The sequence below is a fragment of the Sturnira hondurensis genome, unplaced genomic scaffold (assembly GCF_014824575.4).
Source record: "Sturnira hondurensis isolate 20B ecotype Veracruz unplaced genomic scaffold, ASM1482457v3 Scaffold0019835, whole genome shotgun sequence".
Classification (NCBI taxonomy): domain Eukaryota; kingdom Metazoa; phylum Chordata; class Mammalia; order Chiroptera; family Phyllostomidae; genus Sturnira; species Sturnira hondurensis.
Window position 1 is genome coordinate 4,912,965 of NW_028092466.1, and position 27,613 is coordinate 4,940,577.

The following is a 27,613-nucleotide window of genomic DNA, read 5'->3' on the forward strand; positions in this document are numbered from 1 at the left end:
CCCAAACAAACACAAAGACTCTAGTATTATATAAAACGTTTTTATATAAACTCACCTCCACCTCCCTTTGTCCCTCCCTGTCCCTTCTCACCCTGGTGAGCATCAGGGATACTGGTGTCTGGGGTACCCCCACACCACCAGAGCTGAAGCTGACATTCAGGGTGGATGTGGCGCATAGAGAGAAGGGGAAGGTCCACCTCCTGTTCCCCCTCATCTCCACTCTCTGTAGGCTCCGGAAACACACGCTGACCAGAAGCAGTGGCCAGCAGAGGCAGGCTAGGGTGCAAGCTGGAGGGAGAAACGGGCAGGGTCAGTCAACATCCTGAGAAAGGATGTTTGCTCCCTCAGCAATACACCTCCCTCTCCAACCCGAGCCCCAAGATCTGTGGAATTAACAGACAACCTCACTCCATTGGTGCAGTCCTTCTGGGGCAAAAAACTCAGCACTGGCTCCGGCTTCCTCTCATGCCCAGCCCCACCAGTGTCCCACACAGAGACAGCCCCGCTAGTACTGCCGCTCACAAGGAACTGCCCAGTCCTGGGGGAGAGAGCAGAGGCTTGCTGGCATGGAGTCAGGAATTCCTGCCCAGCCTCTGGGGCAGGAATTCCTCATACCCAGAGGCTGGGATTTGGGTTACAGCTGGGCATCCCTGTAGGCACTTGGGCACTGGGCAGGAAGGACCCACAGTCACTCACTGGTCCAGGTCAAAGTAGATGCGCTGATTTGTGGTCACGTCACGACTTAGGGTCCACAGTGGATAACCAGGTTGCCGAAGATCCCAGCATAGAAGCTCAGAATCCTGAAGACACAGGGCAAGGGCCTGGAGTCCTCTGCTCTCTACCCCTAACCTCCCAGACATCCCCGCTTCCCTCAAGGTTTACAGGTGCTCCTTTAGCTTAGGTTGAGTTTTTTTTCATGTCTAACCCCCATGTGTCAGTCTACATCCCCACTCCTGCCTACTGCCCTTTGGGAGCTTAGGATGGACGTGACTCCTACCTTGCGGGCTCCTGAAAAGAAGCGATTGCCATCAGGGTGAAAGCAGAGATGGGTGATGCCCCCTTTGTGGCCTCCAAGCAAGGCAAGAGGGGAGCCATCATCCCAGGCGTACAGACCCAGGGAACAGCCATAAGAGCCACAGGCATAGAGGGGCTGGGTTGGGCTGAAGGTGATGCAGGAGATGATGCCACTCTGGCCCTGCTTTTTTGCTAGAAAGGGAAGGAACAAAGTGGGGGAAGGGGCAATAGCACCTGACATTGATGAGGCTAATCAGAGGTATACCTCTGTCTCTTTTTCCCAGAGCCCACACACCAGGACTCAATGTCTCCCCTGCCCCATTTGTTACAAGGAACATGAAGACCTCTGATACTCCCCAGATCCTTCTATCCCTCAAAGAATTTACATGCCTAAGACCTGCTTTTTCCCTCTCAAATCTACCTTTCTTGGCAGGAATGGAAAGCTGAAGGCTTATAGGAAAATAGAATCAGATTCACCTACTATTTCCTAGAGATACTAAAATTTTGGAGACCAAAAGGTACACAGCTGATAGAGACTGGGCTTGGAGTAAACTAGCTCTTTACCCACCAGGCTGGCCTCGGGAAAGTTACATCTCCCTGAGTCTGTTTTCTCCTCTGCACATTGGGCACTACCTGTCTCCCAGGGCTGTACAGAGGAGGATGTGACCCTCCCCCACATGTGGTCCCCTGGCTCACACAAGTCCCCTCTACACATGGCAGTGACCTTTTCTTTCTTCTTCTCTTAAAAGCACAGATGCTTACCAAATGTGGGTCGGACCTCACAGTCACGGCCGGGCCGGGCCGTGGAAAACACACGCACAGTCCGGTTGAAGCCACAGAAGAGCTGGGAGCCATCCGGGGAGAAGCAAAGCGAGTGAGCTGCTGTCAGCTCATCCTGGAGAGAGGAAAGAGCTGAAAACAGGCCTAGTAAAACCTTAGCCGTCCTGAAGGAAGGAAAGCTGGGCCAGGATGAGCCTGGGGCTGAGCGGGAGGTCCCTACCAGGTGGTTGTAGGCGCGAAAGGAAGCCCGAAGCTCTCCAGTGAATGCATCCCAGATGTGAATCGGGTTCTCCCGGCTACTGCTGGCCACACTGAGAGAAACAAGGATACTGAGACCCCAGTGCTGTCAAAGGGGAGGAAGCCAATTTACCAGCCCTCTCAGCTTACACCTGAAGGGTGCCCCAAGCTTTCCTCCCCCCGAAATCCCTAGGCAGCCCTGGATTCTCTCTCAGTAGAGGGTCCCCTTGAAACTGCTGGGGGTAGTAGGGGACGCAGAGGCCATCACTTACTAGGAAGTATCTGGCTGGGATGAAGACATCAGAGAATACCAGCAGTAATCATAGATGGTGTCACCTTCCACCATCCGAAGGACAGGGACCTGGACAGAGATGGAATGCCTGGGTCACCACCAGGGAAAAGAGGCAGACTCGGATCTCCAGCAGTTTAATGGTGGAGGGAGATCATCTGTCAGCATTTAACCAGGTAGGAGAAGGCAGAGATGGGGTCAATATGAAAAACAGATTCTTGATCTCAACATTCAAAGGTCAGCTCATACTTTAATGTCAGATTTGGGCCACTGAAAATCATACATATTCATTCTTTTGCTTTTTAAACACTTAAAGAAAAAATAAGTAATATCCCAACCCAGAGACAAAGAACCAACCCATAATAAGCATGTTTACTAAGCACCTACTAGATGCCATTTGAGCCTTTAAAATAATTAAATAGTTCGAATACCAACAGGGTGCAGGGTGTTTAAAAAAAACACCCCGACTCCTCCACCCAGTTTAAGAAATAAAATATACAAAACAGTTAAAACTTCTTCCCAACAAAACTCCCTCAGAGGTAAACACGATTGTGAATTTACCATTCTCACTAATTTGTTTAGGAATATGTGTACATAAAGAAAAAATAACGCACAGCACTGACTTACAGGCCTTTCAACTTAATATTAATAGTATCGCACTGTACACATCTGTTTGTGATAGTTAACCATGGTGACACATTTCGCTCTAATTCATGTATCTGCACTATTTTCTCCACTCATCTATCATTTTCTATCGGTAGTCACTGATATTTTTCCATTTTTTAGCTAGTGTGCTTTTTAACATTCTGGTGTACATGCAGGAGGGTTTCTCTGTAGTTTCTGCTCAGGAGGAAAATTACTGGGCTCTATGATATGCACTTCGCCAACTCTGCTAGATCATGTCCCATTTTTTCCCAAAGGGCCCATCCTAGTCCACTCTTCCACCAACAGCATGAGCATCCGTTGCACCCGTTGGTGTTGCCATACTTAAATTGTTCTCAATTTGAAGGCTATGAAATGGTATACATTCCATTTCCTTCATTACCACTGAGATTAGGTTTTTATCTATTTTGAGACATTTATCTATGTTTATTAGCAATTTAAGTACACCTTTTCATAACTTTTATTCATTTTTCTATTAGGTCTTTGTCTTTTTCTTACTGATATGAAGGAACTCTCTTTTTAAATCATTTTTAAAACAATTTTACTTATTTATTTATCCAGAGAGAGGGGAAGGAAGGGAGAAAGAGAGGGAGAAAAACATTGATGTGAGAGACACTGATCGGCTGCCCCCATACACACCCTGACCAGGAACTGAACCAGCAACCCAGGCACATGACCCAATCAGGGATCAAATCAGCAACCCTTCACCTTGCAGAAGGATACCCAACCAACTGAGCCACACCAGCCAGGGCTTGAAGAAAATGTTTAAATCACCTGGACACCAGTCCTTTGTTGGTTATTTATTTGCTGAACCTGGGGTGATGCCATTCAACCATAACTTCGGTTTCTACTTTTGCACTCGGAACCCCTATATTCAACTGCCTGGTGGAAAGCTCCATGTGGATTTTCCACAGGCACCTCAAACTCAACTTGTCCTTAAGGGCCCATCCCCTGCCACCTTCAAGCCTGCTGTTCCTCCTGGAATCCACGGCCAATTTTAAAGACTGAAATCTGAGCACCAGCCTGACGAGGACACCTCCACCCCCCACTCCTTTCCCATTCCAGTCCAACCCACTCTCATACTTGTCAATTCTACTTCTTGGGGTTCTCTTGAATCTGTCCAATCCCCTTCATTCCACAAGAAGCCACTGCCTTCTTGCTAGCATTTCTCCACAACTCTACATGTTCTCCAGGCTTCTCTGTACCCCTATACTCCAATCTGCTCACCCATTCTCATTCTCTATACTACAGCCACATGAAGGCGCTAGAGACCTTGTTAAATTGGAATTCTGTACAATGTCACCATCTTAAAATGTTTCAGAACTCCATATAACCCTCGGTATAAAACCCAATCTCTTTAAAAAGGCTTCCCTCACCAGAAGTCTACACACAGCCCATCACTCATGGCTCAACTCTCTGTACTCACACCTTTAAGATCTCTACATCCTACCATTTTGGCTCTCTGTTCTCAGAAGGTGCTACCTCACCATACTCACAACCTGGAGGCTTTCACACATACTAATATCTAAGTCACACATACTAATATGTAATATTTTTCTAACACCTCTGCCACCAACTTCTCCTGGTTGAATCCTAATTATCCTTTGGGTCTCTGAGATGCTTCTTCCATGGGGAAGTCTTCCCCTACACCCTCAAGCTGAGCGAGGTGCCCTGTTCCATGTTCCTATAGGCCTCTCTGCTCCTCACTTTGCATCATACTTATCTGAGAAAGCAGGAATCACATCTGTCCTGTTCATACAGTTTCTCCAACACCTAGTATTTTTTTTTTAAGATTTTATTTATTCATCTGTTTTTAGAGGTGGAAGGGAAGGAGAGGGGAAGGAGAGAGGGAGAGAAACATCAATGTATGGTTGCCTCTCGTGCATTCCCTGCTGGGAACTGGCCTGCAACCCAGGCATGTGCCCTGACTGGGAATCAAACCTCAATCCCTTGGTTCACAGGCCTGCGCTCAATCTACTGAACTACACCACCCAGGGCTCCAACACCTAGTATTTTAAATAATGTCTTAATGAGCAAATGGAGACAGCATATTGTTCCAGTAACATCAGGCCCAAAATAATAGGACCCTGAATTAAAATACAGGCAGCAAGCAGAGATAAATGGATGGATTAGAAAGATTAGGCAGACTTGATGGGATGTGGTCATTAACTGGATGTGGGGATTAGGGAAAACAGTCAAGGATGAGACCCTGGCTTCTGGTTTGAATACCTGAGGTCACCAACACTGTGGAAGGACTTAGGGTTCAGAGGGAGACTATGAGGAGCCAATGTCCTTAGTGAGTGAGAGAATCAGACAGCATAAGCCTCAAAGGAAAAGTTTTTACAAAGAGAAAGGACAATTGTCTGGGTGCAGCATTTGGGAATGAGGGCTACCCTCTCCCCTCAGTGAAATATATAGGACACATAGGATGTACAGTCTTTTCTGAAAAAGGCAAATGGAAAGTAAAAGCCTCAGGCAAGAGCCACAGAGAGGGAGAGTCCTCAGAGAAGAGGCTGGGGAGTTAGGAACAGGAGTCTGAGAAATGACAGAGAAGGGAGAAGAGTTATTGGGAAACTATGTTGGGAAGAAGCAGCATACAGGTATATGGATTTATTGGCAATTTAAGTATACCTTTTCATAATTTTTCTTCACTTTTTGTTCATTTTTCTATTAGGTTTTTTGTCTTTTTCTTACTGATGTGAAGGAACTGTCTTTTTAAATAATTTTTAAAAACATTTTACTTCTTTATCTAGAGAGAGAAGGGAGGGAATAAGAGAGGGAGAAAAACATTGATGTGAGAAACACTGATCAGCCACCCCTATACACACCCTGACCAGAACTGAACCGGCAACCCACGCACATTCCCGGACCAGGGATCAAACCAAAAAATGCCCTCCAATTCCCCCCCTATATAAACTTTATCCATTTCCAAACACTATACTTGAAAAATTAAAATATCCAACGAGTAAGGCTGGGTTAGAACTAAAACATTCACAATGCTAACAACACTTAAAAGAAACCACAAAAACTTTGAAAACAAATTGTAGCTATATCACAAGACACACAAGACAGCTCTGGCCAGGCAGCCCAGCTAACCTGAGCAGTGTCCGAACACACCAGGGCTGCGAGTTTAAGCCCCAGTCAGGGCACATATCTGAATCAACCGGTGAGTGGAACAACAAACCGATGTTTTTCTCTCTTCTTTCCTCTCTCTCTAAAATCTATTTTGGAACACACACACATAGCCCAGCATTATCCTACTTCCAAAACCAGATAAAGATACTACAAAGAAAGAAAATTATGGCCAATATCTCTGATGAACACAGATGCTAAAAATCATCAGCAAAATATTAGCAAACTGAATGCATCAAGAAGATCATATACCATGACCAAGTGGGATTTATTTCGGGAATGCAATGCTAGTACAATATTCACGAATAAATTAATGTGATTCATCACATAAACAAAATGAAGGATGAAAACCACATGAGCATATCACTAGATGCAGAAAAAGCTTTTGATAAAATCCAGCACCTACTTTAAAAACTCTCAGCAAAGTGGGAATAAAGGGATCATACCTAAACATAATAAAGGCCATATTATGACAAACCCACTGCCAGCATCATGCTCAATGGGCAAAAATGTAAGGGTCCCCTTAAGATCGAGGGGAAAAACACACGCACAAAACAAATATTGGTACAGTCTGACCTAGGGTATTTCTTTTTTTCTTTTACTATATATTTTTAATTTGTCCTTTACTTGTATTTTTTTCCATTACCATTTATCCCCCTTCTACCCTCTCCCACCTCCATGATCCTGGCTATTTCTTACTCATAAAATTTCTCTTATTATAACAATCTCCATAATCCCTGGCTGGTGTGGCTCAATGGATTGAGTGCAGGCCTTCGAATCAAAGAATTGCGGTTCGATTCCCAGTCAGGGCACATGCCTGGGTTGCAGGCCAGTTCCCAGCAGGGGACACGGGTGAGGCAACCATACATTGATATTTCTCTCCCTCTTTCCTTCCCTTCCCCTCTAAAGACAAATAAAAAGCAGTATACAGAACTATTTACTATAGGATTACAGCCACATAAAAAGCTTCAGTACTTGTAGAGCTTGAAAAAAATTGTAGAACATTTAAAGGGCTGAATTTTGTGGAGTGGTGACGACATTTCCCCTTTTTAACATTCCCATTTTTTAATGAGTTTGCGCAATAAATTCTCAGCCTCCCATGTATTCAGGGTCTCATCTAACTATCCCTGCTCTTAAATTTTTTCCGGATGGCTGCACCACGCCTCCTGGCCCTGAGACACCTCTGGTTTCTGGTTTCTGTTCAGGAACCAGGGCTTGGAATGCTTTTTACCTGGCACTGAGAATTCAAACATCTGCAGACCCCAGTCTTACAGAGCTTATGCCGGGTCAGCATTCAGGACCACTGCCAGAGCTGGGCACCCTTCTTCTTTAAGGAAGCCGTCAAGACTTTCTTTAATTCTCACCTCAAGGGCAGGAGGTAGGTGAGTGTCAACTGTTCCCCACTGTAATCTCCAAATATTTTCCCTTCTCCAAACTCTAGCTTCTCTGCAGTTCTTGCCATCAGTCTAGCTCCCCACTTTTTGCCACCTACCTCTTTCACTGAGACTTTAAACTCCTGGTCCACTGTCTCACTCCCCACAGGTACTCCTGTTATTCTTGATGACTTCCACTTCCACTGGGACTTCGAACTAACTATTCTCTCTGCCCCCCACATTCTTCCCCAAAATATCAGCTTGGTTCACTCTCTTCCTTCCTTCAGGTCTCTACTCAAATGTCATCTAAATCATGGGGTCTTTCCTGACCATGGAAAGACCAGGAAAGGTCTTTTTAAAATTACAATTTCCTTTTTAAAATTATAATTCATTCTCTCAATGCTCTCCATGCCTTTTTTTTCTCCATGGCACTTATCAGATACACATACACACACACACGGACTATATACATACACATGTGTATGTATATATATAGCTATTAAGTGCCATGGAGAAGTGCCATCTATACATATACCTGGACATTATCCTTCATTGCTTCTTTTCCTGTATCTCCACATTCAATTGTCCTCAAAGTCCTACAAAATAGGACTCAAATCCATCCACATCCCTCCATCTCTATGGACACCACCCTAGCCCAAGTGTGTGCATATGTGTATTTTTTTTCACTTTTTAAAAAAAGTGCCTCTTTCCCACACTAGAATATAAACTTCACAAAGATGGGGACTTGTTTTTGTTTGACCAACTGCCAGGACTAAAACAGAGTCTGGGACGTAAAATGTACTAAAAAAATATTGAAAGACTGACTCAACGAAAGAATGCTGCATCTGTCCAACACCCGGCCTTTCCTGTTCCTTAACCTCCTTAGCACCCACAGCCACGGCCTTCAGTCTTCAGCAGCCATGCACCATAACTGAGTCCTGGGACTCATCACCACCACAATCTTTGACAACCGTCTCCATCTCCAGCAGGTTCACTTGCTCTGCCATTTCTACCACAACAATTCCCATATTCAGCTTCATCAAAACTATATTTCCAATCCATTCCTTACTCACCTCACATTCTAGACAACCGCTACACACATACTCCTTCGGACACTCAAGACACCCCAACCAGACTGTCCTCCAAGCTGGCACTCAACCAGTATCAGTGACGACTACAGCTTATTGAGTAATTAGCACATGTCAGGCACTGTTTTAAAAACTGTACACTAATTCTTTTAATTCTCACAACTGTGTGAGGTAGGTGCTACTGTTATCATCCTCATTTTACAGAGAAACTATAGTCAATTTACCTGCTAGGGAAAGATGTATAATCACGCTAACTGGGTGGACTTTAAATGATTGGCGACAAATTTCTAGTGCGCACACCACATCTCTTGGTGGTTTTCACCTCCTCTGGGACCGATCCTTCACACCTTCTGCTCTCTCACCACAGACCCTCTTCTCTTCCTTCAGCTGATAATCTCCCTTTATGCTTCACTGAAATGCCAACAGAGAGAGGCACCGAAATAGTGCAACCACCAAGCAGGTGCCTCTAAACACATCTTCTGCCTTTCTTTCCACCACAAGGAAGGATCCTGTACTTGTAAAAGTCCTCAAATGTGCTCTAGAGCCTATCTTCTACTCAGTGGCTTTGTTAACCCTCTCTGCTACAGCATCGACTCCTGTCTACTGGCATTATCCCTGACTACACAGAGAGCACCCCATTAGCCCTTCTTCAGACCCACATTCCCTCTGGTCAGCATTCCATTTCTCAGTTTCCTGAGAAGAGTGTCACAAGAAAAGTCTTCCAAGGAACTGTATAGATTTCCTCTTTTACCCTTCTAATAGGCTTCTGCTTCCATCACTCCTCAGAAAGTGCTCTTGTCAAGATCACTAATGTCTTCTTGGGTTATTCTCTAAATTTGCCTCACTCTCAAAAGCAATAGACATTTGACTCTCTGCCTCCACTGCTGTAATTTCTCCTGCGCTCCACCTCCACAAGCTAGAACACTCAGGGCACTGCTTGAGCCTTCTCCTACTCAACCTACACTCTCTGCTGAGACAGAATCCGTTCTCAAGCACAAGATACTTACTACATGCTCTACCACTTTTCAAAGTATACCCCTAGCCCCGACTTCTCACCTTAATTTTACATTTCACATTTAATGTATCTAAAACCCTTGACTTGTCCCAATACCTTTTTAAAAAAAGATATATGTATTTTTTTAGAGAGAGAGAGAGAGGAAAGGAAGGAGAGGAAGAGAAACATCAATGTGTGGTTACCTCTTGAACACCCCCTATTAGGGACCTGGCCTGCAACCCAGCCATGTGCCCTGACTGGGAATCAAACCGGCAACTTTTGTTCTCAGACCAGCGCTCAATCCAGGGTATCCCGATACCTTTTATATCCCTGTTTCCTCCTAAGCAAACCATATACCATCCACCTAGCTGCAAAAACCTGCACATTACCTTTGATTGCTTCCTTCCCTGCACCTTCACATCCAACTGATCTCCAAGCCCCACAAAATATATTTCACCTGGCTGATGTAGCTCAGTGGATTGAGCGCGGGCCTGTGAAGCAAAGGGTCGAGTCGATGGTTCGATTCCCAGTCAGGGCACATGCCTGGGTTGCAGGCCAGGTCCCCAGTAGGGGACACATGAGAGGCAACCACACATTGATGTTTCTCTCCCACTCTGTGTATATATATACACACACATACATACACACTTCAAATTCACCCACATCTCTCCATCTCTCGACACCACCCTGGCCCAAATCACCATCATTTCTTGCCTGGACCATGAAACATGCATCCTAATGAGTCTTCCTGATTTCACTGTTGCCTACCCAAAATCTATTCTCTAAACTTCAGACGTCATCTCACTCTTATGTTTTAAAACTCTCCCATACAGGAACAAGTATAAAAGACGTGGACAAAAACTAAGGGGGCTGGAAATGGGAGGGAGGGAGGGCTGGGATGGGCATAAAAGACAGAAAACTGTACTTACACAATTAAAATTTAAAAAATAAAAAAAAAGACTTCCGCCAAGATGGAGGCATAGGTGGAAACACTGTGCCTTCTCCCACAACCAAGTTTGGATACAACAAAAGTTTGAGAACTAAGACACACCCAGAGACCAGAAAACCGAATTATACAGAAGTCCGACAGCTATGAACCGTTCAACGGGGACGGTAAGAGAGGCAGAGCCAGCAGCGGAGCTGGGTCGGGAAGGACAGACCTAGGAGCTCAGGCAGCCCGGACCTAGTCGGGGTGCGGGGCAGACTGACCAAGGTTGCATATTCGCGCGCAGTGAGACAGACCACACAGGCCCCGGGGAGCGAACCCAGTGGTGGAGGGCTGACAGCGGTGGCACATTCGCGTGCCGTGGAGCGGGGCGCGTGGCCCTGGCGACGGTGGTGGCTGCGGTGCTGGTGGGGGTCGCGGCAGCAGGCGGCGGAGGGAAGCCATTGTCCCTCTTTGATCCCGCCCCCACATACAACGTCACAACCCAGCGACTGAGTTGCCCTGCTCTGGTGAAAACCTGGGGCTCCGTTCCTGCTACTTAACAGGCATGAACAGCCCAAAAGATGGTGCAAGAACTCAAGTCCCAGAGCCAATAACTCTAAGCGACCAACAGATTGCCAGCCTCTCAGAAGCCCAATTTAAAACACTATTTATCAGGATGCTCACAGAATTGGTAGAGTACAGTCACAAATTAGAGGAACTTAGTCACAAATTAGAGGAACATATGAAGGTTAAACTAATTGAAATGAAGGGAGAGGTCCAGGAAACCAATAGCGATGGAAAGGAAAATGGGACTCAAATCAATGGAATGGACCAGAAGGAAGAATGAAACATCCGACCAGAAAGGAATGAAGAAATGAGAATTCAAAAAAATGAGGAGAGGCTTAGGAACCTCCAGGGCATCTTTAAACGTTCCAACATCCGGATTATAGGGGTACCAGAAGGGGGAAAGAAACAGCCACGAGTGGAAAATGTATTTGAACAAATAATAAAGGAGAACTTCCCCAGTCTGGCAAAGGAAATAGACTTCCAGGAAATCCAGGAAGCTCAGAGAGTGCCAAAGAAGTTGGACCCAAGAAGGAACACACCAAGGCACATCATAATTACATTAGCCAAGACTAAAATGAAGGAGAGAATCCTAGAAGCATCAAGGGATAAGGGGACAGTCACCTACAAAGGAGTACCCATCAGACTGTCAGCGGATTTCTCAAAAGAGACCTTCCAGGCAAGAAGGGGCTGGAAAGAAGTATTCCAAGTCATGAAATCCAAAGACCTACAGCCAAGATTGCTTTATCCAGCAAAACTTTCATTTAGAATGGAAGGACAGATAAAGTGCTTCTCAGATAAGGTCAAGTTCAAGGAGTTCATCATCACCAAGCCCTTATTATATGAAATGCTAAAGGGACTTATATAAGAAAAAGAAGATGAAAAATATTAACAGTGAAAGGACAGCAAACACACAGTTATTAACAACCACACCTAAAACAAAAGCAAACCAAGAGAACAGCTAGATCAGGAGTGGAACCATAGAAATGAAGAACACATGGAAGGTTAGCAACAGGGGGGTGGGAGGAGGAGGAGGGAGAAGGCACAGAAAATAGCATAGATGGTAGGTAGAAAATAGATAGGGGGGAGGGCGAGAATAGTGGGGGAAATATAGAATCTAAGGAAATTGAGACACGTGGTTATATAAACTAAGGGGGGGAGAATAGTGGGGGAGGGAGTGTGCGGGTGGAGGGGAATGACGGGGGGAATAGAACAACTGTAATGGTATAATCAATAAAATATATTTTAAAAATAAATAAACAAATAATAAGAAATTTTAAAAAAACCACCTCTCCCATGGCTTCTCAAATAAACTCCAAATGACCTACTCTCAAGATCCAACACAATGTAGCCACCAGCCATCTCTCCAGTCCCAGCACACTTCCCCTCTCACTGGCCTCAGCCCAGAAACATTGGCCTTCTTTCTTTTTCCTTCTTATTGAACTTATTGCAGTGACACTGGTTAACAAAATTATACAGGTCTCAGGTGCACAATTTCACAACACATCACCTGTACACTGTATTGGGTATACACCACCCAAGTCAAGTCTCCTTCTTTCTGTTCCTTGAACACACATAGCTCCTTCCCAGCTCTTGGTCTTTGGAAAAGCACAGACTCTCCCTGGAATGCTCTTTCCACAGTTCTTCCCATGACTGATCTCATAATCCTTCAGGTCTCAGCTTAAATGACTCCTTTACAAAGGGCCCCACCCTGACTCTTTTATATAAATCATATCCTCTCTTTAGTCTCTCCTCATTCTGTCTATTTCCTTTACAAAACTTATCATAATACATAATGAACTTATTTATTGATTTACGTTTGCTGTCAATCTCCCTAACAAGAAAGCAAACCAGCTCACCTGTCTCATTCACTAGTATCCTAGCACCCAACAGTAACTGATACATTGGTAATCGTTCAATAAACACCTATAGGCACCATTCTCCTTCTCCAGTGCTTGCCCACACCTTTCTTCTTTCTCGGGCGTGCATCTCCTAAACTCTAAGGGTCCCCAGGAGACATGCAACCGGGGGAGCAAAGGGCGGCAGCAGCAGCTCATCCCGGGCAGCTCATCACTCCTGAACCTATCTCCAAGGCCCCTCCCCCTTTTAACCAATTCATAGAGAGAGAAGGGGAAGAGAGAGAGAAACATCAATGTGTTGTTGCACTTATTTATACATTCAATGGCTTATTCTTGTATGTACTCTGAACCTGGGATCAAACCCACCACCTTATCATATCCAGATGTCACCCTAACCTACTGAACTACCAGGCCAGGGCCCAAGGTCCCTTTTCTATGACATTCCAGGGAGCCAGAGGAGCTCTGCCTAGGCTCTCTCCTATTGTTTCTTTTTTTAAAAAAATATTTATTTATCTTTAGAGGGGAAGGGAAGGACAGATGGAGAGAAATATCAATGTATGGTTACCTCTCGTGGGTCCCCTGCTGGGAACTGGCCTGCAACCCAGGCATGTGCCCTGACTAGGAATTGAACTGTGATTTCGTGGTTCACAGGCCCGCACTCAATCCACGGAGCTACACTGGCTGGGGCTCCTGTTGTTTCTTCTATCCTAAGACCTTCCTTGTTTCATTGTCACCAACTTTAATAAATGTCCTCTCAAAATAAAAATTTTTAAAAAGACCTATAAGTCAATTAAGTACTGTCACGAGAAATACATTACTCTTTATGGAGAACATATATTCCTAACTAGAAGGGACAAACTTCCTGTTTTTTTTTTTTTAGTTTGTAACTTTTTACATTTTTGTTAATTTTTAGAGAAAAGGAAAAGCAGGGAGAAAGAGAGGGAGAGAAACATCCACGTAAGAGAAACACATTGATCAGTTGCCCCTTGAATGTGCCCCAAAGTTGCATGCGCTCCTGACTGAGGACCAAACCAGCAACCAAGGAACGTGCCCTGACCAGGAACTAAACCAGTGACCTTCCACTTTATGGGAGGGTGCCCAACCAACTGTGCCACACAGGTCAGGGCAGAACAAACACCTCTTTAAATGACTTCAGAATTCATTCTACAAAATGCTACCTATAGAAATTCATGATGAATAAAATGAAGTGTCCACCTTGGCCAGTGTGGCTCAGTGGATTGAGCAGGACCTGGGAAGGCCTTCAAACAAAAGGTCGCTGGTTTGATTCCTGTTCAGGGCATGTACCTGGATTCTGGACCAGGTCTCCTGTTGGAAGGTGAGAAGCAACCCATCAATGTTTCTCTCCCTCTCTTTCCCTCTCTCTAAAAATAAATAAAATCTTTGGGGGGAAAAAAGAAGAAAAAGAAAATGTTCAGTGTCTGATGAAGGAGGAAGGGACTGCTTTAGCTCTTATCCTTACCATTTCTGCATATTCCAGCTGCTCCCCTTCATTGTACAGCTCTGGGGGCAGGTTATAAATCCGCAGGATATTATCAGCACTATTGGTCAAGATGCAGGAACCATCGGGAGCCCTAGGAGCAGGCAAGAGTTAGAAAGCTGGGCAGACCTACATTTTCCAAGTGTTAGGACTAGGGCTGAGCCTATCTCTGGGGTTGCTAAGCCCCGCAAGACCTTGAAGGGAGTCAAAGACGAGGAATTCTTACTCTTACTCCCACATAAATGGGGTATTTTAAAGTGAAAATCCTGGTGTGTTCATCTCTGCCCCATTTTCCTTACCACTTACAGCCTTTCAAGAAGTTCTCGGGCTGGGTGCTGAACTCTGACCAGGAACCACTGAGAAACTGAGGTAGTTGGGAGAAATTGTAGTTCGAAGTGCTGCAAGGAAGATGGGGGGACAACAAACTTCAGTCACCAAAGCAAAGAGGAAATAGGCCTGGAGAATTAGGACTAAGGACTGAAGGTTAAGGTATATCTCATACTTCCACCCATCTCACACTTCCAATCTCCTCGGATTCCTGAATCAACTACCATCATCACTTACGTGGAATCCTCATCCTCAAGAGCGGGTTCTGCAGACACACTTTCCATGGTTTCTCCAGGCCCCAATTCTGCCCTGTTCGTTTCCTCTGCAAGAAGGCTCACATTTTCAGAAAGTTCTTTCTCCTTGATTTGAGGGCTCAACTCACTAGGAGTTCCAAACCCTGTTTCCTGAGAAGTGGAGAGAGAAGCTGGGTCCCCCCCCGCCAGCTCTTGGGACACAGCTGAGCTAGCCATAGGATCTGGGAACATACGGCGTGAATCATCCCCATCAGATAGCAGTGGCATCAGTTCTGGGCCCATATTTTTATCCATCTGGGAAGCCTGAGGAGAAAGACGGGCGGCAGTTGGGGCCTGGTCTGCAGATAAGCAGTCGGGAGCTAACGGTGGCACCTCCGGCGTCTTCATACTGCAGAGAAAGCGCAGCAGGCATTGGCCTCGGCCAACCTTCTTCCCACTGGCTATGAGCTATTTGTTTGGCTCGAGGAGCGACCGAGACTGCTTCACAGTTCGCAGGGATCCGAGAAGCCGACTGAAAAAACCCACCTATAACTCCCTTCTTCTTCCGGGAGAAGGCAGAAGGCCCCGGAAGGCGAAACTAGCTGGGGGCGGGGAATACCAGTGTTTAAAGCACCGTGGACATTAGCCCGATTGGTCTCTACGTGACACTTGCTATCGCGGGATTTGGGCACACCTTTCGATTGGACCCCGCATCTCAGATCAGATTTCGCGGGCGACCCAAGGGAGGGGCAGAACATGGACGTAACAAATCACGGCTCACCGTACTCCAAGCGTGGTACTTTCAGTGGCTACTGGGATTTTTAATCTGAAAGATTCTTCATGGGGGAGAAGTGACTGAGGTTTCCGGGGTTATTTTTAAAGCACCTACTCACCACTTCACCTGAAGAGGGCGCTACCACCACGTTTTATTTTACATGTTGTGAACTTTAGTTTCTCACTCGCCGCCAAGTTCCTCAGACTTCGTCTCTTCACTCATTCAATAAATATTTATTACTAAGCTCTTAGTTGCTTCCCAGTACTGTATTAGGCACTGGGAAATACAACACTAAATAAGACAGTAGGCTAAGGCTTACGTTGCTGTGTATTGAAGGCAAAGAACAAATCTTTTCAGATAGTAATAAGGGTTGTGAAAATAATAAAACAAGATGTGATATGGGGGCGGGGGTTATGTATAGCGAGGCAAAGGGGGGATGGGGGACATCTGTAATGGTGTAAACAATAAACAATAAAAATTAATAAAAATTAAATTATCTTCTTTAGAAAGAAAACAAAGATGGTGTCCTGGCAGTGTGACTCAGTGAATTGAGCGCCGGCCTGCCAATTTGCGGGTTGAATTCCCAGTTAGGGCACATCCGTGGGTTGCAGGCCAGGTCCCCAGTTGTGAGTGACAGAGGAAACCGATGGACGTTTCTCTCGCACATCGATGTTTCTCTCCCTGTCTTCACTGCCTTCCCCTCTCTCTAAAAATAAATAAATAAAATCTTTTAAAAAAAAAGATGATGTGATATAGAATATTGAAGGGAATACATTAGACTCTTTTAGGATCTTAAGACCTTCCTAAAAGCTGAGAAGAAATTATCCAGCTATGTAGGAGTGTACCAGACAGAGGGAAAGGCAAGTATAATAGCTTTTTTTTTTTTCGTTCCACCTTCATATTTGACACAGTGGAAGGGGTTCAGTAATCTTCCAAAATGGTTTCCACCACTTCTATCTTCACGACTTCGGCTTATCTAACTTTCCCATCCCAAAATGTCGGTAACTACATAGCCAATAAGGTCAGCCGGGAATCCTGACTTTCTCAGCGCCCTTCTCCCTCACTTTCGTTTCCCATAGCCTGCGCCCTCCAGCGAATTACTTGCCCTTACTTGTCATGGCCACTGTCCAGCTTTGTGCCAGGAGTCTCGCGGGGGTTGCTGGGATTGGGATTTTCCCCTCCCATGTGCTCCGACTGGCGCTAAAAGTTTAGAGCTCGAAAGTCCGTAGCCACGGGCCTGAACGCAGGTGTCCTCTGGGCCTCTGGGATTACCTGATATCCGACCTCGTAGTGTGGTTCCCAGGGCAGTGATAACGCTCTCCTGGGGTTCAGGTAAGCTATGAACTGAGCATGGTGATTCCTCTCTGTCATGAGCTCTCGGTTCTGTGTGTTTTCAGCTAGGAAGAATCGTGAGGACTGGAGATTGGGCACTGGGGACTGGCGATTGGGGAAGGGGGTGCAGATAAAAGCTTGGCTGCAATGTTGGGAGGCCTGAGTGTAGATAACGGGATGTTAAGAACAGCAGAACACAAACCTCAACACCTGGGCGGGGAAGTAGAACTTTGGGGAACTTGCTCGTGGCCTAGGGGTTCTCCCTATCTAGCATTCCCATTCCCATCCCAGTACCGGGTGTAGGGAGTCCTGAAATAAAATGTACAAAGCATCAGGGACTGAGACTTAAGGATCTCAGAACTCACGGCTGTAGATTTTAAAGCATATAGCATTCTGGTGGAATCTCGGGTTATAATCTGATATTACTTGGGGTGATCTGGGAGCCCACGCTGCTAAGGAAGGTCCCATGACTTCCGGACCTTTGTCTTTCCTGGAATGTTATCAACTAGCCCCCGGCTCCTCTTAGACAGAGAAAGCCCAATTAAATACAGTCAGTGGGGGAAGTGGGAAGTGCTAATTACCCGCGAAACCAGGGATTATCCTAATGCGAGAGGCCCGGAAGCCCTGTTATTGTTTGGCTCTACATTCACAATTCTGCCACTTGCACTACCATTTCCGGTTTCTTCGGAACAGTTCATATATACTTGATGAGAGGGAAGGAGGATGAGGAAATATCAGACCGATTCCTATTACTTGCGGAAGGAAGCTGATAACCCCCTCCGATAATTTTTGTTTTCTTCCTGGAGTGCTTAATTGCAGCTTTTGGAAAGGAAGGGAGAGTATTTGTTTCCATGGAAACTTCAGTGTTCCCCCCCCCGAATGGTGTGCTCCAAGCCCAGAGACTCCAATGTCGGAGGACGCTACCATTGCGTGGGACCTTTTTTTTTTTTTAAGAGTGCACAGGGCAGACCCTGGGTATTTTCGCGAATGGTTATGTTTGAGAATTAACAATGAAAGAGTGGAACGACGGGTCATTTGTGACGGAAAAACAACTCTCGTATCCGGTTTTGGACTAAGCCATTTCAACTTCGGACGCAGGCTCAACGTCGTGAAAGCGGAAGGGGCGGGCCTCGGGGAGGGGCAGCCGTGTGGTCCTAAATGCCTCCCACTCTGGCTAGTTGTTGCCTGTGAGAGGAACGCGATCCTTGCCGAATCCATCGTTTAACCATTTACCCCGCATCTTCATCCCTTAGGCCAAGGTCATTCCATTCAGCAGCGATTTGCCACGCCACCTCCTAAGAACCAGGCACTGTGCGCGGTACCTAGAGTTTGCTTTTTTTTTTTTCCTAAATTGAGGCCGCATTTATACCCACTGCAATTAGAAGATTTCAAAATATAAAACATTTTCATCGCCCCAGAAAAGTCCAGTGATTTTTCTACAAAGGCCCCAACGTGAATCTGTGGGGGAAAGGTTATTTTCTTATTGTTGTTATTGTTTAGATTTTTTAAAAATGCAGACAAGTACAAAGATAACACTCATTCCCCCCAAATAAATATATAACACTTAACGGTTTGTCTTATTTGTGTCCTTATTCTAATTGTGCAGGTGATATATGGATACCATCTTTTTTTAAAATACCATTTTCTTTGTTAAAGCTAAAGCCCTAAGTCCCTGTGAGCATGCATATTCCCTCTCTCAGATAATCACTAATAGCTTTGTGAATTTTACTCTTTTTGCCTGTCTTTAATACTTTTACATACATACGTTTTTAAGCAATAGTTGTTTTTAGAGAAAAGGTGGGATGGAAGGATAGAGAAACATCAATTGATTGCCTTTTGTAGGTGCCCAGACCAGGGATCTAATATGCAACCTAAGCATGTATCCTGACTGGAAATCAAACCCCTAACCCTTTGGTGTATGGGATTACTGTATACTGGTGTGGCTCCAACCAACTGAGCCACACCACCCAAGGCTCTTACGTATTTTTAATATACATAAACTACTTAAATTACCATGTTTTTGCTTTTTTCTAGCGAACTGTGTTTTTCACTCAATATATTTCTGAGCTGTATCAGGTTATACCTGCAGATAAATTCATTTCCTTACACTGCTGTTAAATTTCTCTTGTGACTATACGTATTTAATTTAGCCAGACCTATTGGTGGATAGTAACATTGTTTCTTGTCACCTGCCATTAGGAACTGCTCTAACATGAATATTCTTGTGCAAGACTCCTGCTGCTGGCTCACATGCAACTGTTTTCCTAGGAGTCTACCTAGAAGTAGTTTTGCTGAGTAGTAAGGTGTGTGTGTTTAGTTTTACCAAACGCTGCCTTAACTACTTTTTCCACATCAATTTTTTTCTCCAATCAAATAGCTTTCAGCCGTAACCTTTTTTTAACACCACTATGGATGAAGCTGTAGGAGCAAAATTATTTAGAGCTTAAGTGTAGCCTCAGGGTTCGTAGGTTCAAATCCTGGCCCTAACCCTTGGGAGCTTTCTGAGTTTGGGTAAGGGACATAATTCATGTAAACTTAGTCCCTCGGCTGGTGACAAAACCTACCTTTCTGGCTTTTGGGGAGCGTAAATGGCATAAGCCAACTGAAAGTTTAGGGTCTGAGCAGCTGCCATTGTTAACGATAGTTGTCCTGCCCTACCTTGGAGTCCCAACTGGGACTGCTTATAAATATCCTGCCTCACCCTTTGGAAGGTCTTGTTCGGCTTATGACCATTTTAGTATCCAGGCTTCCTAGTGATGACTGCCTGCTTTTTCAAGAAACGTTGAGAATTTAGTTGCTGCCAAGAATTGAGAGAGGGATGCCTTCTATGTCCATGGGGCTCTCCCCGTGGGATTGACAACACCTGGGGCACACCACCCCAAGACAGCACCTCCGCGTGTGTTTATGGAACAGTTCTCTGGAGGAGGTGAACTGGCATTAATGGAATGGTATCCTAAAAGCCCTACCCACTCATAATCACAAAGTTCTCACTCGAGACTAATATAGAACAAATAAAATAGACCAGCCATGTAAACAGGAACATTTATCAACTCTTACTATGTGCCAGGTGCTTTCTCAGTTCTACATTCCCATACAAAGTCAAGTACTATTTTATAGCAAAGAACCTTATAGCAAGTAAGGCAGAAGGATTAAGTAACCTACATTATGAGCCTGGGGATGCTAACCTGTCTCATGCCCATGTTTCCCAGCCCCTAGGTAATTTCTGTATGAGAAGAAACCAAAAAGTTAGCCCTTTAAGATAGGTATATGAGGTCACAGCAAATTTGAATAACAGTGCATCAAACTTGAGGCTTTCAACTTTCGAGTGCCATTTACTTGAGCATGCTTCCATAGAAGTCTCCAGATTTTTTGATCATCTGGTACTCTGCCCCACCCACCCAATCGTTTGGGCTCACTCCTTTGCTGTTCCCTGTTGCCTTCCTCTGTATGTACAGAGTCCTACCCCCTATCAGGATTGGGAGTGTTGATAATGGTTCTTTGCCACCCTCTCGGATGATTTTTATCAGCTAAAATCTGCACCTAAAGAGTAGCCTAATGAAGTAAGCATCTTATTCCTAGATGTTTGAATGGTCTTTTTTATTAAGTTTAATTTTAAAGGTGGGAAGAGAGGGAGAGAAACATCCATCTATTGTTGCCTTTCACATGCCCCCAACCAGGGACCTGACTAGGAAGTAAACCATTGGATGATGCCCAACCCATAGAGCCACACCAGTCAGGCTGAATGGTCATTTTTAATTTTTTTCTTTTTAATTATTGATTTGTTCCACTTATTTATGCATTCCTTGGTTGCTTGTTATATGTTCCTTAACCAGGGATCGAACCTGCAACCTTAGAATATCCGAGTGACACTCATACCAACTGAGCATCCCAACTAGGGCTATATGGTCTATTCCTCGTCCCCCATTGCTTTGAGAGGAAGAGGGAGAGAGAAACATGGATTGGTTGCCTTCCATACACACCCTGACCAGGAATCGAACCCCCAATCTTTCAGTGTGCTCACCAGGGCATTCATTTTTAATAAAAGTTTATTTGCTGACCTTTGTGTAGTGTGGGCTAGGTCACTTTAACCTCTTTGAAACTCAGCTTTCTCTAGTGAAATGTCAGGTGTGGTTATCAGGACAAATAAGACAAGCTTGAAGGATTTTGCAAGCTAATTACAAAAGAAAAGCCCTATATCAGTGTAGAAGTAGAAGTGGTATTAAGGGAAATTGGAAATGAGCACGTCAGTAATGGACTTGCTGGGGTAGAAGATTGGGGTTGTCAGTGGCCAAAAGACATAAAAATATGTAATTTCCAGCGGGTGTGTTTCTTACAAAACGTGACAAATTTGGCATCAAGAAAGATGATGAAGCCTGGCCCGGGAGGAGTTACAGCAGCAGAGCTTGGTACAGAGCCCTGGCCCATGCTGGGGTCACCCCTCTGGCTTTCTGGCTCCTTTGGCCTTTTGCAACCTGATTACAGCCTGGGCACAGGTCACCAGTTCATGAGCCCAACCAGGTGCAAGGCATTATGCTGATAACTAATGAACAAGGTAGATAACTTCCACCCTTGCTAATTGGATTGACCATCATCTGGATACACCAAGGTTATGGGTTCTATCGTCAGTCGAGGGGCATAAAAGACTCAATGAATGTATAAATAAGTGGAGCAAAAAATCAGTGTTTCTCTGTAAAAATCAATGCTTTACCAAAAAAAACCTTGCTGGTGTGGCAGTAGATTAAGCACTGGCCTGTGAACCAAAGGGTCACAGGTTCGGTTCCCAGATCAGGGCATGTGCCTGGGTTGCTGGCAGGTCCCCAGTAGGAGGTGTGTGAGAGGCAACACATGGATGTTTCCCCCTCTCCCTCCCATCCCCTTTGTCTTAAAAAAAAAAAAGATAACCTCCCTGTCCTGAGGAAGTTTATATTCAGCTAAATATGAAATGAACAAAGGAAGGTATTAGAATTATTAGACAGTGTAAGTAGCATGGGAATTAAAATAGAGGGGCAGAGTTTGGTGGGAAGACTGGTCTGGGAAAACCTCCCTGAGGAGGTGTGACTTTCAAGCAGAGGCCTGAGAAGGAGCCTATTCTGCAGCAATGGCAGGACCAGTGTTCCCAGTAGAGAGAACCAACAGTGAAGTGAACTAGGGAGTGTTTGAAGATCAGAGGACAGTCAGTACAGCTCCAACATCAGGAAGGGAGAGAGTGCTAGGAGATGAGATGGAAGAGGCAGGCAGGGGCCTGGTCATGAGGGATTTGTAAACCAGGGGTGAGAATACAGTGTTTCTTCAGGAGCCTTTGCAATGAAGGGGTTCAGGTGGGGAATATGGGGGTCAAGGAAGGTATCTCTCCCCACCCCAGATGAAAGAAGTGGGCTAAGAGTTACTGCATCCTTATCAGGAAGGCTTGTGGATTCGTTGATGGAAAAATTGAAGTCCCCTCTCTGGTTATCCTTTTAATGTGTGAAGTGAGACTGGTGAGAGGTAGGGCAAGAAATGGCCTGGTGGTGACCAAAGATTTGAAGAGAAGCTGTGAAGGAGCAGCTCTGCTCCTCGGGAAGTTAAGGAACTCATGTCTCAGAGCCTGGTTTAGTGTTCGTGGATGGGGTTCTGCTGCTCTGTGCTGGGTGACTGGTGTTGGGTGTGTCTCATGCTGGATCCTCACTTCACCCCCTCCCCCCTACACAGCAACCATACTGCCTTCCAGAGAGTTGCAATGGAGGAGCTAAAGTCGGAGCCACAGTCGGAGCCCGTGGAGCCCCCAATGAGTCAGGAGACATTTTTACAATTGTGGAGTCTGTGAGTAGAGGTCTTAGCCTGAGGGGTGGGGTGGGCAGAGGTGGTTCACTCCCCAGCCTCTAATAACAACTGCCCCACCCTTCCTACCCCACCCATCCCCACTGCCCTAGTAGTACAGGCCTATGGAAAGCAAAAACCAGCACTGACTTTCTGTTCTTGTCTTTCAGACTTCACAAAAACAATGTCTTGGTAAGGACTAGGGGTGGGAAGGGACCCAGGGCTACAGGGCCAACTGGATGGGAACCTAGCTCTCTGATTCTTGTTTCTCTCATTCACAGACTTCAGAGGTGTCCATAGCAGTGGGCGATGATGACCTGCTGCTGCCCCCAGACCTTGTAAACTGTCTGGACAAAGATCCAAATGAAGTCCCTAGTATGCCAGCAACTCCTACACCAGTAGCTGCTCTCCCAGCACCACCTGCCTCCCCAACACCATCCACCTCCCCAGCACAAGCCACCTCCTGGCCCTTGTCATCCTGTGTCCCTTCCCAGAAGACCTACCCTGGTAGCTATGATTTCCATTTAGGATTCCTGAATTCTGGGACAGCCAAATCTGTAACCTGCACGGTGAGTAGCCTGGAAGGGCTGGCTTCCATGTGATAGTTCAGTGCCTGACCATGTCCCCCTGGGTTTTTCTGTTCAAAACCCTGGAATTTCTCTCAGCCTTTGGCTTATCTTTCTACCCATTTAGTCTGTGACCTTTGACTTCTGTCTCAAAGCTGAATTTTCCCCCTTGACCTTGGGCTTTCCTCATCATCTCTCGTGGGACCATAAAATTTTATTTTTTATTCACTCTTTCATTCCTTAGCTTTCATAAAATAAGCTTCCAGGATGTAGATCCCCAACTCTGCCATCTCTACCTACCCTCCCCACACAGTGCATGGCTTTCACTGGGTGCTTAAGCAGTGTTTGTTCGTTTGACCCCCCTGGGTACTTGTTCCTTGACCTTTCATTCTTTTCTTGATTGATTGATGGATTGATTGATTGACTGATTTGAGAGAGAGAAAGAAACATTGGTTTTATTATTCCAGTTCCACTTATGTATGCACGTATTCATTGGTTGATTCTTGTATGTGCCCTTACTGAGGATCAAACTGGAATGGAACCCACAACGTTGGCATATCAGAATGACACTAACCAACTGAGCTACCAGGCCAGGGTCTATTCATTGTTTCTCCTTTCCTACAGTACTCCTCTGCCCTCAACAAGTTGTTTTGCCAGCTGGCAAAGACCTGCCCCGTACAACTGTGGGTCAGTTCTCCACCCCCGCCCGGAACCCATGTCCGTGCCATGGCCATTTATAAGAAGTCTGAGCACATGACAGAGGTCGTGAGGCGCTGCCCCCACCACGAGCGCTGCTCTGACTCTAGTGATGGTAAGATGCTCCACTCTAGTGGAGGGCTGCAGATGGGACAGGGCTGTTGCCCAGAGTCCCCAAGTGCCTGATTATTCTCTAATTACTCTTAGGTCTGGCCCCTCCTCAACATCTTATCCGGGTGGAAGGAAATTCACGCGCCATGTATTTGGAAGACAAAAACACTTTTCGACATAGTGTGTTGGTGCCCTACGAAACACCTGAGGTCTGGTTTGGCAACTGGGGTCTCTGGGAGAAGGGGGCTTGAGGGGTTTGTCGGTGGCCACGCTGATGGGATGTATGCAGAGCAGCAGGCGGGTTATCCCCATTCCACAGCTGGAAGTGCAGCTTACTGAGGCTATCAGCCTCAGGGCTGGGTGGCATCTCTGTTCTCTCCCAGGTGGGCTCTGACTGTACCACCATCCACTACAACTTCATGTGTAACAGCTCCTGCATGGGGGGCATGAATCGGCGGCCCATTCTCACCATCATCACACTAGAAGACTCCAGGTAGGGATCCACACACCACCCTTCACACTGGCATGCTTCTCCCCAGTTTCTGCCTGTCTTTGTCCTCTGAGCCCAACCCCTCAACCGTTTCCTCCAGCACTACCAGCCATCCTTCCCTCTCCCATCCTTACATGTAGCACCTCCTTTGTTGTGCCCTCCCCATTTCCTTTTCTCTGGCTTTACAACCTCTTTTACCAGTGGCTTCTCCATATGCCTGGAGCTGAAGCTTAGGCTCCACATGGGATAAAGGTGGTTGGGAGTAGGTGGGACCTAGTTTATTATAAGTAGTACCCACCTTCTTACTGCCTGTGCTTCCCTCTCCTTACCTGGGTAGTGGTAATCTGCTGGGACGGGACAGCTTTGAGGTGCGTGTTTGTGCCTGTCCTGGGAGAGACCGGCGCATAGAGGAAGAAAATTTCCACAAGAAGGGGGAGGCTTGTTCCAAGCAGCCCTCTGGGACCAATAAGCGAGGTAAGCAAGCGGGACAAAAGGGAATGGAGAGGGTGCAATTCTGCCCCAAATTTATTCTTCTCACCATACCTTACCTCTTTCCCAGCACTGCCCACCAACACCGACTCCTCTCCGCCAAAGATGCCAGTGGATGGAGAATATTTCCTCCTTAAGGTACCAAGTCTGAGAAAGGAAGATAGGCAGTCTTTTGCCCCTACTCAATAGGATTAGATAATGAAATAAAAGATGTAAATGTAGCCCTGGCTGGTGTGGCTCAGTGGATTGAGTGCCAACCTACGAACCAAAGGGTTGCAGGTTGGATTCCCCATCAGGGCACATGTCAGGGTTGCATACCAGGTCCCCAGTAGGGGAGTGCATGAGAGGCAACCACACACTGATGTTTCTCTCCCTCCCTTTTTCTAAAAATAAATAAATAAAATCCAAGTAAATAAATAAAAGAAAAAGATTCAAGTCCAGCACTCAAAAATGCCCTTTTCTTCCTGGCTGCTTTCCTTGTAGTGAGGGCCTTTGCCATCAGTGGGCAGTGGTGCCTAAAGAAAATGGCTCCTGGTGTGTCTGACTGCAGAATGCCACCTTGTACCGTACCATTTTAAAGGATCATCTTTCAAAATGCAGTTTTTTTTAAAGAGAACATGAAAATAGTCCTATAACTTTAATAATTCCTCCTCCCCTGCCTCAGATCCGTGGGCATGAACGCTTCGAGATGTTCCGAGAACTAAATGAAGCCTTAGAGTTAAAGGACGCCCAGGCTGTAAAGGACCCAGGGGAAAGCAAGACTCACCATAGGTGAGTAACCTGGGTCCCCTCCCAGCCCCCCTCTTCTGCATTCCTATGTTGGAGAAAGCCTGGGATTCCATCCTATCCTGCCTTCTTCAAGGTAAAAGGCAGCTGAACTCCTCTTTCTGGGCCCTGCCTACACATTCTTTAGTCTTCCTCTAGTTGAATCATACAACCAATAACTTTTACTGCTTCTTGGGGGAGGGGCAAGGGGTCCACAAACCCCTCAAACCCAGAAATGAACATGGATATTTCTTTGCCATTTCTAGCAACCTCTATCTCAGAGCTGGGGTGTCCACTAGGGGCCTGATAACTCTGTGGAAGTGCCAGCTAGACAGAGCTGGAGTTTGGAGTCAGATCGTCAGCCTTGCTGAGTACTAGCAAGTCCTGGCTGGCCTTGTTACTGCCCCCTCTCAAACTCAGTTTCCTTATTTGTCGAGTGGGGTAAGGGAAGATTAGGAGGTTAAGACACACAAGTACCCCAGGTGGTCAGTAAACACATCTACAACGGATGATGACTGTTCTAACTGAACTTTTTCCTGCTCCAGCCTCAGGCCCTTCAATGCCTGGATCTGGGAAGAGGGGCCCTGAGCCTCTCACTCAGATGGTGTCATCTCCTCCCTTCCCTCTTCTATCTCCACAGCCACCCGAAGTCTAAAAAGGGGCAGTCTACTCCCCGCCATAAAAAGCTCATGTTCAAGAGAGAAGGACCTGATTCAGACTGACATCCTCTGCTTCCTGTCCCCTGTTGACACCCCCACCCTTGTCCCCTTTTCCTGGCATTTTTTGGGACGTAGCTTAAACCTCTGCTTGGTACAGGTGTGCCTCCAAAACACCCCAGAGTTTTGCTTACCTTGACCTGGAACTCTGCTAAAGATGTTGGTTTAAATTGGTGGGTTTGGGCAAGAAGAGTGGGAGCTGAGATGTTCCAGTCCAGCGTTTAAGGTTTTTACTGGGAAGACTGGGGGAGGTAGGAAAATGTTACTGCATGTGAGGTTTAAGTTTCAAATTGGCCATATGCTGGGTTGGAAGCTAGCCCAGGAAGCTGTCTCAAGTTGTTTAATTTCTCTTAACTTCATTGTCCACGTTGATAAAATGCCAATAATCATACCTACCTCACAGGGCTTATTGTGAGGGTTAATGAAATAATGTATGTTTGGGATAGGCTCCCTCAGGCATGCTGGTTTCCTCTCCCCATTGGTGGATGGATGAATGGTTTCTGACTGGGCAACTAGTTAAAAGGAAGGAATTTCTAAGTCCCTTCTCTGCTGGCCTGGTCAGATCCTGTCTAACCTTTTGGTAAACCTCAGCTCCTTAAAAGAGATCTCACCCCATCCCACACCCTGGAAGATTCCATCCTTCTTGTAGGATCTGTATTGTCTAAGATCTGTTTTACTTCCCCCAAATACTCAGGGTCAGGTTTTGTTTTGTTTTTTTTTACGTACTCTACGTGGCACATCTGTATTCCTCACCCGCAGCCCTTCTCCTCTTCCCCTTTTATACAGCTTTTTTTTTATTGGTTTCTTATTTTACAATAAAACTTTGCTTACACCTGTGTGTGTGAGGGTGAGTGCCATTCCTGGCTGCCTGGAGCCCGCAGTGCATGGTTAAATTAAG

General features: G+C 45.9%; 2 protein-coding genes across 3 annotated transcripts; one reads left to right on the forward strand and one right to left on the reverse strand.

Moving 5' to 3' along the window:
- Positions 1-24: 24 nt before the first annotated feature.
- Positions 25-15,628, reverse strand: WRAP53 (WD repeat containing antisense to TP53). Its single transcript, XM_037028380.1, has 11 exons — positions 15,532-15,628; positions 14,984-15,394; positions 14,719-14,817; positions 14,402-14,513; positions 2,304-2,392; positions 2,015-2,105; positions 1,777-1,909; positions 998-1,206; positions 697-800; positions 404-538; positions 25-288 (listed from the first exon to the last, which is right to left on the reverse strand). Exons 2-11 carry the CDS (start codon positions 15,385-15,387, stop codon positions 42-44), a joined length of 1,623 nt encoding a protein of 540 aa, XP_036884275.1. The 5' UTR covers positions 15,388-15,394; positions 15,532-15,628; the 3' UTR covers positions 25-41.
- Positions 15,629-16,934: 1,306 nt separating this feature from the next.
- TP53 (tumor protein p53) lies at positions 16,935-27,540 on the forward strand. 2 transcript variants are annotated; one of them, XM_037028382.1, is made up of 11 exons: positions 16,935-17,086; positions 22,775-22,885; positions 23,053-23,074; positions 23,164-23,451; positions 24,073-24,259; positions 24,352-24,464; positions 24,639-24,748; positions 25,083-25,219; positions 25,305-25,372; positions 25,899-26,005; positions 26,640-27,540. In XM_037028382.1, the coding sequence occupies exons 2-11, from the start codon at positions 22,803-22,805 to the stop codon at positions 26,719-26,721; spliced, it is 1,197 nt and encodes a 398-aa protein (XP_036884277.1). In that variant the 5' UTR covers positions 16,935-17,086; positions 22,775-22,802; the 3' UTR covers positions 26,722-27,540. The 2 variants fall into 2 exon arrangements, with proteins under 2 accessions (XP_036884277.1, XP_036884278.1); XM_037028383.1 differs by having other exon boundaries at positions 22,794-22,885.
- The last annotated feature ends 73 nt before the right edge of the window (positions 27,541-27,613 follow it).